This window comes from Scatophagus argus, chromosome 6, assembly GCF_020382885.2.
Source record: "Scatophagus argus isolate fScaArg1 chromosome 6, fScaArg1.pri, whole genome shotgun sequence".
NCBI lineage: Eukaryota > Metazoa > Chordata > Actinopteri > Scatophagidae > Scatophagus > Scatophagus argus.
Window position 1 is genome coordinate 6,398,518 of NC_058498.1, and position 14,870 is coordinate 6,413,387.

Genomic DNA, 14,870 nt, shown 5'->3' on the forward strand with positions numbered 1-14,870 from the left:
CTCTAGCTTGTCTCTGTCCATCAGCCTCTCGGTGACAACAGGAGTGCAGGAAGTCAGGGTTACTAGAGGTCACTATACCGGCCAAGAAATAGTCCAGCATGCAACACGCTGTAGATTCCTTTAGCTCAGTACAATATGCCTTCGCAAGCTTTGGCTGGTTAGCTGCACTAAGCATGCTGGGAAACCTGGCAACACAGGACAAGATCACTGTGAGGCATGTTGCCATGAAAAACTAGTCTCCCTTATTAACCATTTATTTTATTTATTATTGTCTTAATATCACCCCATATTCTTCATATGTGTTTTTTTTCTTTCTAGGCTGACACGTTTGATCACTTGTTCCGCCCATCAGAGGGCCTCCCAACCTGGCCGCTGCTCCTGCCTTCTGAGAACATTTCCAAAGCCGTGATAGTGGACAAGGTTGACATCTCAGCTCCCACTGCAGCTCTGGTCCAAGCCCCTCTCGTGTCCCTGACTCCGGAGCCAGCTACCACCTTATCTGTCTCTCTTCTGCTGGGGTTTGACTCAGAGGTTGACCAAGCGGAGCCCGGGGAAGGTGAGGTGCACCGAGGTGGCGCTCCTTCCTTTGCTCTTAATCTGGATGCTTTAACCAGTTCAAGTCCAATAATCGATCAGTTACAGCTAGTCGACCCCCCAGCAGACCAGCCCCCAGGCAGCACTGACAGCTCTGCCCAGTCTTCAGTCACATACACCACCGTGCTGCTCTCCGGTCCCAAGCCGCAGGAGCAGCAGCCCATTCATCTCCACTACAAGGATGGCAGTGGCAGCAGTTCCAGTGATGAAGGCAATTTCTCCGCAAACAACTCGGACATTTCTGGATCTTTCCCCGGGGGCCTGTGGGAGCTGGACGACCCGCGGCGCTCCTGCTCCTATAATTCTATTGAGGAGCTTTCTGAAACATCAGAGCAAGAAGTAGAAGAGCAGGCGAGGGAGGAGAAGGACTTGTATTATCTAGGAATGGACTATCCAGCAGAGGACGAGGAAAGCGAGGAAGACGAGAAGCAGAGAGACATGGAGACAAACACTGAGCTGCTCAAAAATGTGGTTTTGAACAGAGAAGACTGTTCTGCGGAGTCGCACCCTTTGCTCGCCTCCGAGGACTCGAACGAGCTGCAGTCGCCGCCAGCGCGTGGCTTCTCTCCACTGTACCTGCCTCAGTTCAGAACTGCTCCATGCACGAGGCAACTCACAGCTCAGGCACAAGACGGCAAACCCCAGCTGTGACTCTCACACGGACTCCATTTAAATGAGAATGTGCGCCTTTAAATCCGTTGACATCGTGGACTGCGTTATGATTCAGCATTTACCAAAGCGGATTTGCACACGTTCCCTCAGATATAGTCAGGTGTGGAGCTGGAAAATGTAAAAAATAAATAAATAAAAAATACCTCGATTATGTATGATTGCAAATGATGTTCATCAGTGCTGCTATTGTGTTCTTTGGGAAGAGATTTCAGGGGGGCACAAGCCTCATTTAAGAGGCATTTCTTTCTTTCTTTATGGGGATTCAAAACCCAGATTCTACTGTGCCACACTGCAGTTGGTTACTGATGCAGGAGAGTCTGGAAACATTAAACTCACATATCACAGGTGGTCATACCTTCGCTGCACATAAAAAAAAAAAAAGGCGTGTGCCTTTGTTCACTCATCTGCTGCCGTGTAGAAAACAAGTTGTGTTTCGTTTCGTGCTCTGCTTAGTTCTTTTGGCTGCATTTTAAGCGAAGCATGAAAGAGATTCAAAGAGAATAATTAAAGGCACAGAAAGCGAGAGGGGAAAAGGCACATGATCTGCTCAGTTTTGGTTTCCTTAGAGCACATTAGACTGTGAAGTGAAGACAAACATTGGATGTCACTCCAAAGCTATTAGTGTGACTAAATGGAACCAGGTCACAATGAAAACAGATGTAGTCTGTGAATTTTGGACAAAGATTTTACTGCATTTTTAGGCAGCTTGCGCAACACCATCTGCATGGACTAACTCACCCACCAACCCAAAGAATGTCTTTTTGTACTTGTAATGTGTTTGAGGCTCTGTTACAGTTTGTGAGAAATGTAATAACTATTTTTTTTCTGTGTTTTGGCCATGAACACGAACTCCTGCTGTCCAGTGTAAAATAAAAGACAAAAGAATGTATATTTGAAAGCAGAGGAAGACAGAAAAGCAACATTAGAGAAATGTTGAAATGTGGCTGACAGAAATTGAGAGTTATTGTTATTGTATATTATTGAGATCCTTTGTCTATTTTTCATGGTGAAAATAAAGTGTTCATTGTGAGTGTGTCTGTCTTGTGTAACAGGGATCGGTACTGTTCAATCATCAGTAAAGACAAAAAGCCTTTCTTAGTTCAATCAAGAGACAATACCTGACTCTCTTTGTAGATTCATTCAGGTATGTGTCCTAACTGGATTAGTTAGTGTGCGATAAGGATTGTCTTTCTGGGATTATTTATGCCAGTTTTCACCAGACAAACTACCAAAAAGTCCAAAAAACAAACCAAATCAAGTCAACATAATCTTGACTCAGAATAAAAAAAAAACAAAACAAAACAACAACAACACTGTACCAAATCAGAAATTTCTTCCTTCAGGCCTGGATATGCTGTTGCATCAGGTTCCTCTCTCTCAGGACAAGTTGTCCCCACCCAAAGCAGAAGTCTGAGCGATTCCAAACACTCAGCTCTTCTCCTCCATGTTGTGCCTCTTTTTTATTGCATGTTTGTGTTCAGAGGGTTTTATTCTTTAGGCTTCTTTTTGTGCATCCCATATAAAAACACCTCTTTACATAAGATTCTACGTCTGTCTGAGTCTTACATAATAAATCTCTGCAGTACATTTGTCATCTGTCGGGGTGGAGACCATTTGCTCACATTTCTTGGATTTTCAAACTCGATGCAGCAGAACATCCAGGCTTAAATGTAGAAATGATGTACTGCATTTGAGGTGATAACCACATTTTTCCCAATTTAATTTGTTTCTCTGAGTCTTCACTTTTTTTTCAGTTTTGGTTTATGAAGTCTTGGCTATGTAACCAAAAAGGCCTTTTGCTATAATAAATGCAGCTGCTCCCTCACACACGAGTTTCCTCTTTTGCACACATTTAAAGATTTCAACCTTTCTCATTGCTTTTTGAGTGCATCTTTAAGAATTCCCCACTGAGCACTTCACTGTCTCTTTGCTCTGTGGGAGAAATGATCCCATTCAGTTGTGACATTCATGCGTAAATGTCACAAAAAAACTACATAAGTAAATAACTAAAAAAAACTAAATAAGTAGATAAACATGAACGCAAAACTACGCATCTCACTTTCTTAAACTGCAGTAATATTCTGTCACCTTGTGGCTGAATGAAGCAAATACATCACAATGACTTCACGCTCCAGGTATACAATGCCATGTACTGTATACCATTTAAGCTGTGGTCTCGACATAATCGCTGTGTTTTTTGTGAGCTGCAGTTTAATTTAATGTTCAGCAGTGGCCCACCTGTGTTTTGAGCTGTAGAAATCACTTAAGCGCCACTAGAGGTCACTATAACCAAAGTTTAACCTAATTCTTATGTACAAATGGTGAAATTGAGGTTTAAACAGGCAGTCAGAGTTTTTCTGCTGCAATCATGTTGTTATTTATAACTTAGAGCAGCTAACTGTGTAGTCTAATTGTAAAAAAAAAAAAAAAAAATCACATCACACAAATCAAAAGTCTCTTCATTTACTGTCACGCAATTAATCTTTACATTTTGTTTTTACAGGCAGATGTTTAATTTCATATGCATGGAGGTGAGTTGTATTAATACTTTTACTGAAGTACTTAAGTAAATTATCTGAACACTTCGTCCACACAGATGTAATTATATCTTACAGCCACACGGGGGCAGAAAAGCACCACTCATGGAGTTCAGTAAGGAAGCAGTCGTATCCTTAAAGGCCCTCGGTGCTGAGTCGCTGGTATTCGCCATAGAAGGACATGGTGTGCAGAGAGCTGCTGGCTGAAAGCACAGAGGCCTGATGCTTGGGTCAGTTGTGGTAACAGAGAGAGGGAAACACCACAGAGAGGGGGAGAAGTTATATTTATGGTTGTAATTTGGAAGTTTAGGATTATGTCTTCTGAACTGTGCACAGAGGTCTTCCCTGAGGTGATAATAACTTTAAGGACCCCAGCCAGGAAGCCATTGGACACAAGTGGTTCAAATTAAGATGTAGGCGAAATTACATCCCACTCATGATCAAAAAGATCAAAATCCAAGCTTCCAGAGTGATGTTTTGTCTGGTCAAGTGACCCAGATTCCCCCCTGAAGCCCCCTGGCAGCAGCCCTGTTACCTGCTTCCTGGTCAGCAGAGCAGCAGCTTAACACGGGGTCGTGAGATAAGACGGCCTGAAGGAGCAATGCTGCACATGTGAATGTTCTTTGCAGCTCTGCTGATCTCTCAGCTGTGACAAATTAGCATCACCAACACTGAGCTGCAGTCGAAGCAGTGAGAGGTGAGGGACCTCTTCTGACGGAACAGTAAGTAAGAAACCTTTTTATTGTTATATTTAAGACGACCTTTGTGGAAAATATTAAATCTTCTTTACTGCAACTTATTCAAGTGTGATTTTTTTTTAGCTCATTAGGTCTTTGAAAGTCTCACAACACTTTGCCAGAGAGCTGGTGTAAACAAATTAAGTATCTGTGAAATGCAGTAATCTTGTTCTTAAGAGTGAGCTTTTGTTCACTGGTGGAGAAAAAGTGACTGGTGATCAATAAGATTAGGTGTATTAACTTAAATATTCCTTTGGAAAATCGTATGAGCTATTGAATGTTCCTGGCACAAATGATCTTGCTCAAAGCCATGAGATCCCCGGGAGGCCTTTGTACCGTAGAGGCTCTAAAATGCATAAGAACAACTGTGAAAACATTTTTAACAAAATATTTTTTCTTGGTGGTCATATGATATGATGTGAAACATCTTAAGTTCACACTCAAGTATGCTTTGTTTGCATTAATGTTATTTTAACAATTACAATAAAGTAATCAAGAACTTATGGTATATCAGCGGTGTGGAGTCAAGTCAGTGTTACACTGAAATGTGTATATGAGTACATGCAGTACATAAGAATTTGATTTTTATTAAATTTCTTTTGATTAATTTTCCTTGTCTCTGCACAAACACTTCCCCAGAAAACGTCCTCACCCTCCAAGAAATATCTCTGAGTTATTCCAGCTTTCTTCAAAAATAAACCTGACTGATTTATCTCTGAACTGGATGCTGTTGTCATCTGGAAGTGATCGACTTCTGGGATGCGGAAAAGGAGAAGAAAACAACTGAAGAGGCAAAGACGACAGTCTGGTCCACAGAGGTTACAGGTAAAACCTCAGACCTTGTCAGCAGCTTGGCTTGTTTTACCTTATTTACAACAAATCATGTCACAGTTAAGCATTTTTGCAAACCATGCAACTGTGTTTATAGTTATTTGTTTTTCTCTACCTTTCCACTTACACATTGATTACTTAGGAGTTGTGTTGATCATTCTGATGAAAGAACACAGTTTTCTGTGTATCTGTGTTCTTCTCTATAAGATACACCTCTCTCATTAGATGTTCAAATACAAATTGATTAAAATATATTGATTAGTGCTGCTTTAAGGGCTACATCTTGTAAACACTCTGGTCTGGCCCTTTAAGAAAGGCCAGGATGCTAATTGGCAACACAACCCAGGAGGGACCTAAAAGTAAACGTTCTTGTTGCTGTTTAGCTGGGGTTATCCACCGCGGTAAGAAAACATCCACCACTGCTGGATGAGATGCAAAATTAAGTCACAAGTATAATTTACCTAAATCCTCCCCAACCTCTAAAAACACATTGGTTAGAAAGAGTGAATTTGTCTAAATCAAACCAGATGTACTGAATCACTTTGTGGAATGAAACCGAAAAAACGTCAACATGTTCCTCATTGCTCCATAAAAAGTTTAGCTTGTTTATGACAATCTGTTGCTACTAAGCTTCATGTGTCATATTGAAATTATTTTGCACAATACAACATTCTCAACCATCCATCAGTAAACTGAGTAATTAACCTAAAATGTGTGTGTATTTTTGTACTGACGTCACTGTTCATGCTCTGGTTGCTGCCATCAACCGTGTTAATGGGAATCAGGACAAAGATTTAGCAGCTTGACATTGTAAATCCTTCATTGATCGCCTGGCATTAATTCATGCAGCAATCATGAAGGGTTTTAGCTACTGATGTTTATCCACGTTGGCTTTGAAGGCCTTAACATCTGGGGTAAAGGTCAGATTGTGGCAAGTTCACTACAAAAGAAATCCTCCTTTACTGGTTTGGAGCTGCATTGGCTGTGCTACTTCTTTTAGTAAGACAAAAAAAGCAACTTGGCTTGGTTGCTGGGCATCACAGCACCGGATAGATTTGGCTTCTCTGGGAATGTAAAGCCTCTCTCCCTCTTTCCCTGTAATCTGTAATCTTGGCTCGACTACAGCTCAGTTGTAGGGAAATCGATGTCATCAACATTCATGAGGAGAAGGAGAGACGAGAAGAGAAAGCAAAGGGACGAAAACAAAGCATGAAGGGTGAAAAATATGGGTTGAGGGAAGCCACAGTGAAAAGGCATTGGAAAAACACGAGGTAAAAAAGCATCCGAAGCAGCAGGTGGAAGAGAGCAGAGCAAACAGAGTGGGGTGGGTGGGATGTGAGGCTGAGAGTGGGAGAGGGGAAAAATGCATGCAGACAGAAGCTGTGCTGACCCCTGGGACCCCTCTCTTGGGGCCCTTTCTCTTGTGGAGGCCTCTGAGAGGATTTGGGCAGACAAGCATATTGCTTTCCCAGACAGTGTTGTAAATATATGAGCTGTTTGATGATGCAGGTTGTATGAAATATATCTTCAGACACCTGGCAGTCTTTCCCTTCAGAGCTGGAATTTTCCACCTTTTTGTATCACCAACAGGTGATGGAGATAAAGAGAAGGTCAATATTGCTGACATTTCTAGGATGTGGTCCTATTTGGTGTTTGTGTTTGAGTTGCACAGCTCTTCTCTGATATACCACACTTTATTCCATAAAGATTTTACTCTATAATGGCTTCATCACACTGATACAGCCCTGAAGGACCATCATGTTTTGTGCTATTCTCCACCTGCCTAAAGTCCCATTCCCATTCTGAAGGTCACTCAGACTGCCTACTATATAGTGAGTTTGTATTTTCAACATTATTGCTGATAGATACTTTACAAATTGCTACTGTTGTCTGTTGTTGTTTGTTGTTGACGGAGCCACTGGGTCACATGAGCTTAATGGTGACCAACTTCCACACTGCTTCTACAGAAAGATGCCACCACAGAGATTGTTCTTGTCGATTGTGACCCATTATTCTACTTGTGCGCAGGAGGGAAAAGAACCATTACCCCACATATTTATAGGGCACAAACTGGTATTCAACCCAAACCATTAACCCAGCCATTTGCGTGGTAAAACCCATTTATCCACTTGTTTGTGGGAGAAAACGTGAGATGCACATGAGCGCTGTGAAAAGGACCCGGGGCAGCCTTTTCAGAAGTGGGTCGAATGAACGAAATGCCTTCAGATCAGTCAGTACGTGTGTCACAAAACATGCTTGTCTCTGGCTAACTGGGTGAAAGAGGCTCAGCTGAATGGCCTCCTTTCTCTCTGACACTCAATTACGGCCTAATTGGTTTGAGGTCCACAACAGGCATGTGGCAAAGCAACACCCCAGGCTTCTGTGCACTTGTTCCCTATTTTGTGACTCCCCCTTTCTGGAAATATTCCTTTGATCTCTGATGACCAAAGTAGGTTTCAAGCCAAGGGCTTGATAGCCTGCTTTCTCTTTGAATGTTTACAGCAGTCGTAGACAATTACGTTGGTATTTTTACAGTTCATTTGACTCCCAGATGAAGTAGGTACTGAGGATATGACACAGGAGAGAATGGTCCACAGTGAAGTGCAGATATGGATTGTCTTTGTCAGGTGTTTTTGTGGGCATTTGTAGATTGAAATGTGGGTTATGCAAGACATGTCAATGAGCTGTGTCAGCACTACAGAAGAGCATCTCTTTATGGTGTGTTACACTCCTTTAATGTATTACTGGAAAGATGAACCACTGCTCTCATGAGATGCATATTAACCATGTAACAGCATTAACAGTATAGATCTTTTTAAATGCCCAAACTAGGTGTGGTCATGTCAGATAGATTTCTTTAAGCAAACAAATTGCTTTCTGTCCTGTCTAGTGGAAAAGAACCCTACTGTTTACTGATATAGAGCATCAACCTTTTTATCCCTACAAGCCTTCATCAGGGTTCTTATGGAGCCAAATCAGGCTCAAAAGATTTGAGATTTGAAAGGTGAAGCTTCTTCTAATGGCGTGACTGAGGAGATCTGTTTGCATGTTGTCGTAGGACTAAAGTATCTCCACCAGGCTGCTTTTTAATCCAGTGCGGTTATTTTGTGTTTTAATTTTCCTCAGGTCCAAGATGTTGGACATTTCCTCTGTGATTCATCTTAAATATCTCTTAATATTGACTTCCTCCCTTTGTGTGATTTTCCCTCCACTGTGATTGTCTCTCCAGCCCTGATTGGTCTCACCTGTGTTCCCCTCCCTCATGTATAAATAGTCCTTGCCTCCTTTTGTCTTGTGTCATGATCGCATGTGTTCTGTCAGGCTCCAAGAGATCATCAGGTCTAGTTTATTGAATTTGTTGCTTTGAGTTTATATTTTTGGTCCCCTTCAGAGAGCACTTCCTGTTATTTTTTGTATCCTCCACTGAGAGCGTCTTTTGTTTGATCATTTACCCAAGTAAAACCTTTGTTAAACCTTACTGCTGGCTTTGAGCTTTGCTTCTGAGTCCACATCCCTGTGTCAAGTTCCAACAATATTAACATTATAGGCAGTGAAAAACGGACGCCATTGATAAGGTTCTGTTTAGCAAGCCACTTTAAACCAAACTTGACACCAATCGCAGTATAAGGGCAATAAACTATGCCTGATTGTGCAGTTCAACAACCACACTTTAACATTTTCCAACTTCCACATGCACCTGTGAACATCGCGAAGAATTGGCCAGCAGTGGTGTCGGCACCTCCAAGAAAGCCGGCAGGTTGAAATGTCGGTGCAGACAAAATGTTGGCTTTTTTTTTTGCATAGACACTCTGAGAAATTAGCCCAAATGTTATAATGATGGATCATTTTTGTAACATTGGGGCATACCTTAACGGGAATTGGCTAAAGCTGGAAATTAAGTTAGGGCTAGCACAGCGTACGTTAGCCAGCATATGCAGCTACTGGCTAGTGTCAGATGATTACATGAAACGGCCAAACTGTCCTGTTGAAAATAAGCCAAATAAATAGGTTTTTATATGACCAATAAAACATGTTCACACCTTACAGATCTTAGTATCCCATGTAAATGACTTCTAGAAGCAAAAATCTTTGGAATCGGTGAATTATTGATCGAGAACTGGCCCTGATTTGGCTCCATAGGTTCTTAGGATTACATTTGGCTGTGTACAAGATCATTCCCAAATAACCACAGAGTGCACTATATTTACTGTCTGTAAATACTGTATTTCTCTTGAAGAGACACATCAAGAGATATTTAAGATGAATCACAGAAGAAATTTCCAACATCTTGCACATGAGGAAAACTGAAAACACAAAATAACCGCACTGGATTAAAAGACAGCCCGATGGAGATACTTTAGTCCTACGACAACATGCAAACAGATCTCCTCAGTCACACCATTAGGAGAGGTTTTGTGAGGTTTAAAAAAATGCTCTTATTTTTGCAGTCCCACACAACTTGCATGTTTAATTCATCACAATCCAGTAGCTAATTTTGAATGTTGGCTCTCACCCAGGGACTAGATAACTGGATACTACTAGATACTATGTATTTTTATTAGCATATAAGTATATATATTTGAGTATTTTTGCCTTTATTTTGATATCAGACAGTGAAGATGACAGGAAATGAGCCAAAAGACACTCTCTCAAAGAGACACCCAATCACATATGATTTAAGGTAACACACAAACTCATTTGGCAGTAGTGTAAATGCACCTGATAGCTTCTGTATTCAGCCACTAATATTGAATAAATAAAAAAAGAAATACTGTGTCGAACTACTCTCTAAGCCTCCTCTATACTGTATTCTGGAACAGATCTATTTGATATTCCAACAATATAAGGACCTCAAAGTAATATCGACTGTTCAAGCGGAATAACAATGAATCTCGGAGCCTTGACTCTGTGGTCGAGGATTACAAGATCAATCCTCCATTCAGTCTTCAAACAAACTGGAAGTGATATAACCTTGTATTGAGTTGTGAGTGTCATATCTCATCCCCCCCACCCCACCCCTGTGTCTGTTGTTTTAATTGCCTTATCCTGTCTGTCAATTTGCTGCCAAGAAACCTGACCTCAGCGACATTTGCCTTCAAATACATTTATATCTGGCAAACAGTGAGCAGTGAACACAAAAAGGCCTCAATGACAACAACCTACAGATAAGCTGCGGCCGAGGAATCCTGCTGCTGAGAAACAAACACGCAAGCACTCACGCACATGCACACCCAGTCACGCTAACTCAAAACAGATGGCTTCGTCTCCAACCATGTTATGAGTTACTTCACCGCAACATCTTTGGGTAGCCGTTGGAAACTGCAACAACAATTCCCCAAAAAGCCTGGCCTCTGCTGACCTTGACCGACGTTGGGTTACGTCACTCGGTGGGAACACCAAGGCCCAGTTTTGCCCCTTTGTTTGTTTCCCTCAGTGTCCCATAGAGCCCGAGGATCTCTAGAGTAAAAACACTCAACGGTAGCAACTGGCTCATGGGATGGCTGTGCACATTCCACCGTCTGGGAACGTCCTGGTAAACTGTTCCAAGTAGGATCCAAGTTGTTAATTTGAGTGGAAGGAAGAGACGAGTTGATTAATAACATGAGGCTACAGTATGAGAGCACAGATGTTGAATGTTCACATTGTTAATTTGCACTCATTTATGACAAAAAGACAGAATTGGTTAGCAAAATGTTGTTTACTGTGTTAATATTTTTGCCTTATTCATAGGTTGATTTAACAGACTGTCTAGTTTACTGCACATTTCGAGTTAGTTAGATAAAGCAGAAAGTACTATCCAGGTAAGAAGGTGGTCAGCTAATTTAAAGTTACTATAATCAATATTTTTATAATTCAATGTATGACCAACAATGTGAAGGAGTCACTTGAAGTGATGGAGCTTTGTCACGAGTTTCAGCTTTTTGTTCAGCTGTCTGTTTTGGTTAAGTCTCTTTTCTTGTGGAAAAAGCTCTGAAGTTACCTTACTGTAACCCAGATTCTATGAGTATGGGTGTAGCCCTCTACTGTATACTGCTCAGCATCAAACCATAGACACAGTAAACAACTACCTGGTGAACATAGTGGAGCATTTAGCAGCACTAAGACCAACACCAGAGTTGGACATTGATCAAGTGGACAGAAACACTATTCAAAATGAATGATGAAGTTGCTATATGCTGGACATGTCCTCTAGAGGCCTGAAAAGTAATGATGATGATTGATGGTTCAAGATGGGACCTAAACACAGGGGTTTAGACTTTACATAAAAATAAAATTATGGGAGAAATTATGTTCTTTTCTGAAATAAGCTCAGAGGAGCCAAACCTGTTGGGTGTAAATGAAATGCATTTGGACAATGTTAACTTGTCATAGGCTGATAACATCATTCTTTCCTTAAACTCAAGCATTATCAAGAACACAAACAAGAGGCAAGAAACAAGAAACAAATCCAGTGTACCTAAATTTAAGTTTTAAAAATTTACCAGACATCCTAAGGGGTTTTCACTTAAAAGAGTCAGCATAATATTCTGTATCACTTTGGTCAAAAGCTTGGGTTTTTGTCTCTTATATTCCCATACACTGGAACACTACTCACACAAGAGTCATGTCAGATTTTTGCTGCCTCGCGTCACAGACCACGAAGAAGCTGAAATCTGGGATTCTTGGCTCAATGTTCACTGCATCCACATCAAATTGTATTTCATCTACTTCAATAAAGTTCAACTTAGTGTGCTCAAACTCTCTCTGTTTGCCAGGCTTCTGAAACCACCCAATACTGAACCATGAAATGAAAACTAGCATGTGACTCACTCTATCACAGCTCACCTTTTCCCAATAACACAAGACGTTACGCTCCTCTGCTCTGCTTGAGTTTTGTCTTGTTTCAAACTCCAATCTTCTCTCACTGTCCTACAATAAATTACTGTGCTTTTATTTCTCACTTATCTGTATTTTTTCATCCTTGATGTGGTGGTTTTCTGTCAGGAGACATCACTTGGGAATAAAGAGGCCCTGATCTGTGGTTTCCTCTCACGCCACGCTGAGGCTGAGAGGAAGATGGCCTGTGGTGTTTTCCCTTCCAGTGTTGGAAGACTTGAACTGTTTTGAACGGTTGCTGTCATGACACCAAAGGCTACTTGAGGAGATTAGTGGTGCTGTGCTGCACGACTCTGTGGCTCATTATAACCATTATCCTTAACCTGATTGGACGGATGACGGTCTGACAAGGTTTTCACTGGAGAGTCAAAGTGTTTATGATGGTTGTGCATCAAAACATCACATGCACAACAGCCAGTGGAATAGTATGTATTTAATGACAGCAACAGGAAAACCAAACATCCATCCATCCATCCATCTTCTTCCGCTTTATCCGGGACCGGGTCGCGGGGGCAGCAGCTTGAGCAGGGATACCCAGACTTCCCTCTCCCTAGACGCTTCCTCCAGCTCTTCCGAGTGGACCCCAAGGCGTTCCCAGGCCAGCTGAGTGACATAGTCCCTCCAGCGTGTCCTGTGTCTTCCTCGGGGCCTCCTCCCGGTGGGGCATGCCCGGAACACCTCCCCAGGAAGGCGTCCAGGGGGCATTCGGGACAAATGCCCGAGCCACCTCAACTGGCTCCTTTCGATGTGGAGGAGCAGCGGCTCTACTCCGAGCTCCTCCCGGGTGACAGAGCTCCTCACCCTATCCCTAAGGGAGCGCCCCGCCACCCTGCGGAGAAAGCTCATTTCAGCCGCTTGTATCCGAGATCTCGTTCTTTCGGTCATGACCCAAAGTTCATGACCATAGGTGAGGGTAGGAACATAGATTGACTGGTAAATTGAGAGCTTCACCTTGCGGCTCAGCTCCAGACACCCTCCGGCCCCTGGCTGCGCCTAGAAATCCTGTCCATAAAAATAATGAACAGGACCGGAAAACCAAGCATGTTTAAATTATTTTTGAAGTCAGTGACTTTTTTTAGACATATACTGTATATTAAAAAGTACAGGGTCCTTACACAGATATAATTTGTTCTTCATGTATTCTAATTTAAACCAATATTGTTCTGTATAATAACTGCACAGTTAGAAGAAAAGATCAACACCACTCTTATGTCTGTCTGTTAAATATGAAGATGGAACCAGGATCCAAAAACTTTGGGAAACAAGTATCTTCTTTTCCAGCAACCCTCGCCTGTTAATTTTAGAAATAAACCAGTCACAGACAGAAATGTGAAAACAGAATTTGTGTTGGGTGTAGTGACTTCTATGCTACAGACTTGCTGCTTCCAGTCTTCACGTGAAGCTAAGCTCCCCTACTGGCTCCAGCTTCATATTTACGCCCCAGACATTCAAATGGTGTCACTGCTCTCATCTAACTCAACAAGAAAACATACTAACACATTTTCTAAAATGTCAAATTATTCTTATGTCAGTGTTTTCTCCATCACCCCTCAGTGATTTGTGTCCCTCCTGAGTCCTGTACCCTGTCTCGTAAGCAGGAAACCTTCCACCTTCCCACTGGTTCACTGTGCTTTTACAGCCTCCCCACACTGTTTGTGCGGTCTCCATACACTCGCCACCCTCTGTGGAAAAAAGCACGCTCAAATGGAAATAAAAATACCCCATCGGGACTCTGACTAGGACGCATGTTGAAGTGGTGGTATTTGCATAATCTGTTGATGAAGTGCAAGTTAAAATGTGCTGCTCTGCACCCTGTTTAACATCAACTGGTGTGATGGCTTCTTGTGGGTGTTGGTTGTAAACTGAAATGCTGTGCTGACACAGGCGTCAGCACCAGCTGCAAACACTTAGCCTTCTTCTATTAGGAGAGCTGTGCATAAGTAGGGGAGAAAAAACTTCACTGTCTCCTGGACAGAAAAAAAATCAATGGCTGACACTGAGACCAGCATTAAAACACAGCAGTCCATCACCTCAACAGAGCTGCACATTGTTAGCACATCTCTGGTTTTCCCAGAGGCTGAAGACAGCACTGTTTGGATGGTATTAGGCTACTTAAATCAGAAAAGTGGTATTGTGCATATTAGCTTGCATTTATTTAGAAAATCTAAATTCAGTGTGTATGTGTGTGTGTTTGTGCACTGCATCTGCTGTCAGTCAGAGCAGAGCAGACGGATGTTCCCCATTTCACTCAACTCAACAGCATTAGCGTTTAAAGCAGGAAATATGTCAGCTTTCATCTCCTGTGTGAGTCTTTTTCCCTTCATTATTTATCCATTCCACATTGTCACTTGCATGTTAATCCCCAACTCACCATATGCTGCTTTTAGTCATTATTTTTTATAATAGACAGTGTTTAAACGTGTTGGGAATTTGTATGGTCAGTTTGACATTATAAATATTTAAAATCCCTGAAATAACATAAACACAGAAATAAATGCTGACAGGGCTTAATGAAATTAGTTTAATGGTTTTTGACTGCACTATAAAATAAAAACTGGACAGTCTTTGGTGATTCAACACTGTTATGAAATTATTATGAGGTGATAAACTCCTGAAATACAGT

The 14,870-nt window shown here is 41.7% G+C and overlaps 1 protein-coding gene across 2 annotated transcripts in view; it reads left to right on the top strand.

Annotated features, from left to right (window-relative positions):
* The window catches only part of lepr (leptin receptor), a 33,229-nt gene extending 30,933 nt beyond the window's left edge, over nucleotides 1-2,296 (top strand). For both annotated transcript variants that reach the window (XM_046391737.1, XM_046391736.1), the window contains exon 21: nucleotides 319-2,296. In XM_046391737.1, the coding sequence (XP_046247693.1) occupies nucleotides 319-1,245 (927 nt within the window). In that variant the 3' untranslated portion in view covers nucleotides 1,246-2,296. The remainder of the gene's footprint in view (nucleotides 1-318) is intronic.
* Nucleotides 2,297-14,870: the final 12,574 nt, after the last annotated feature.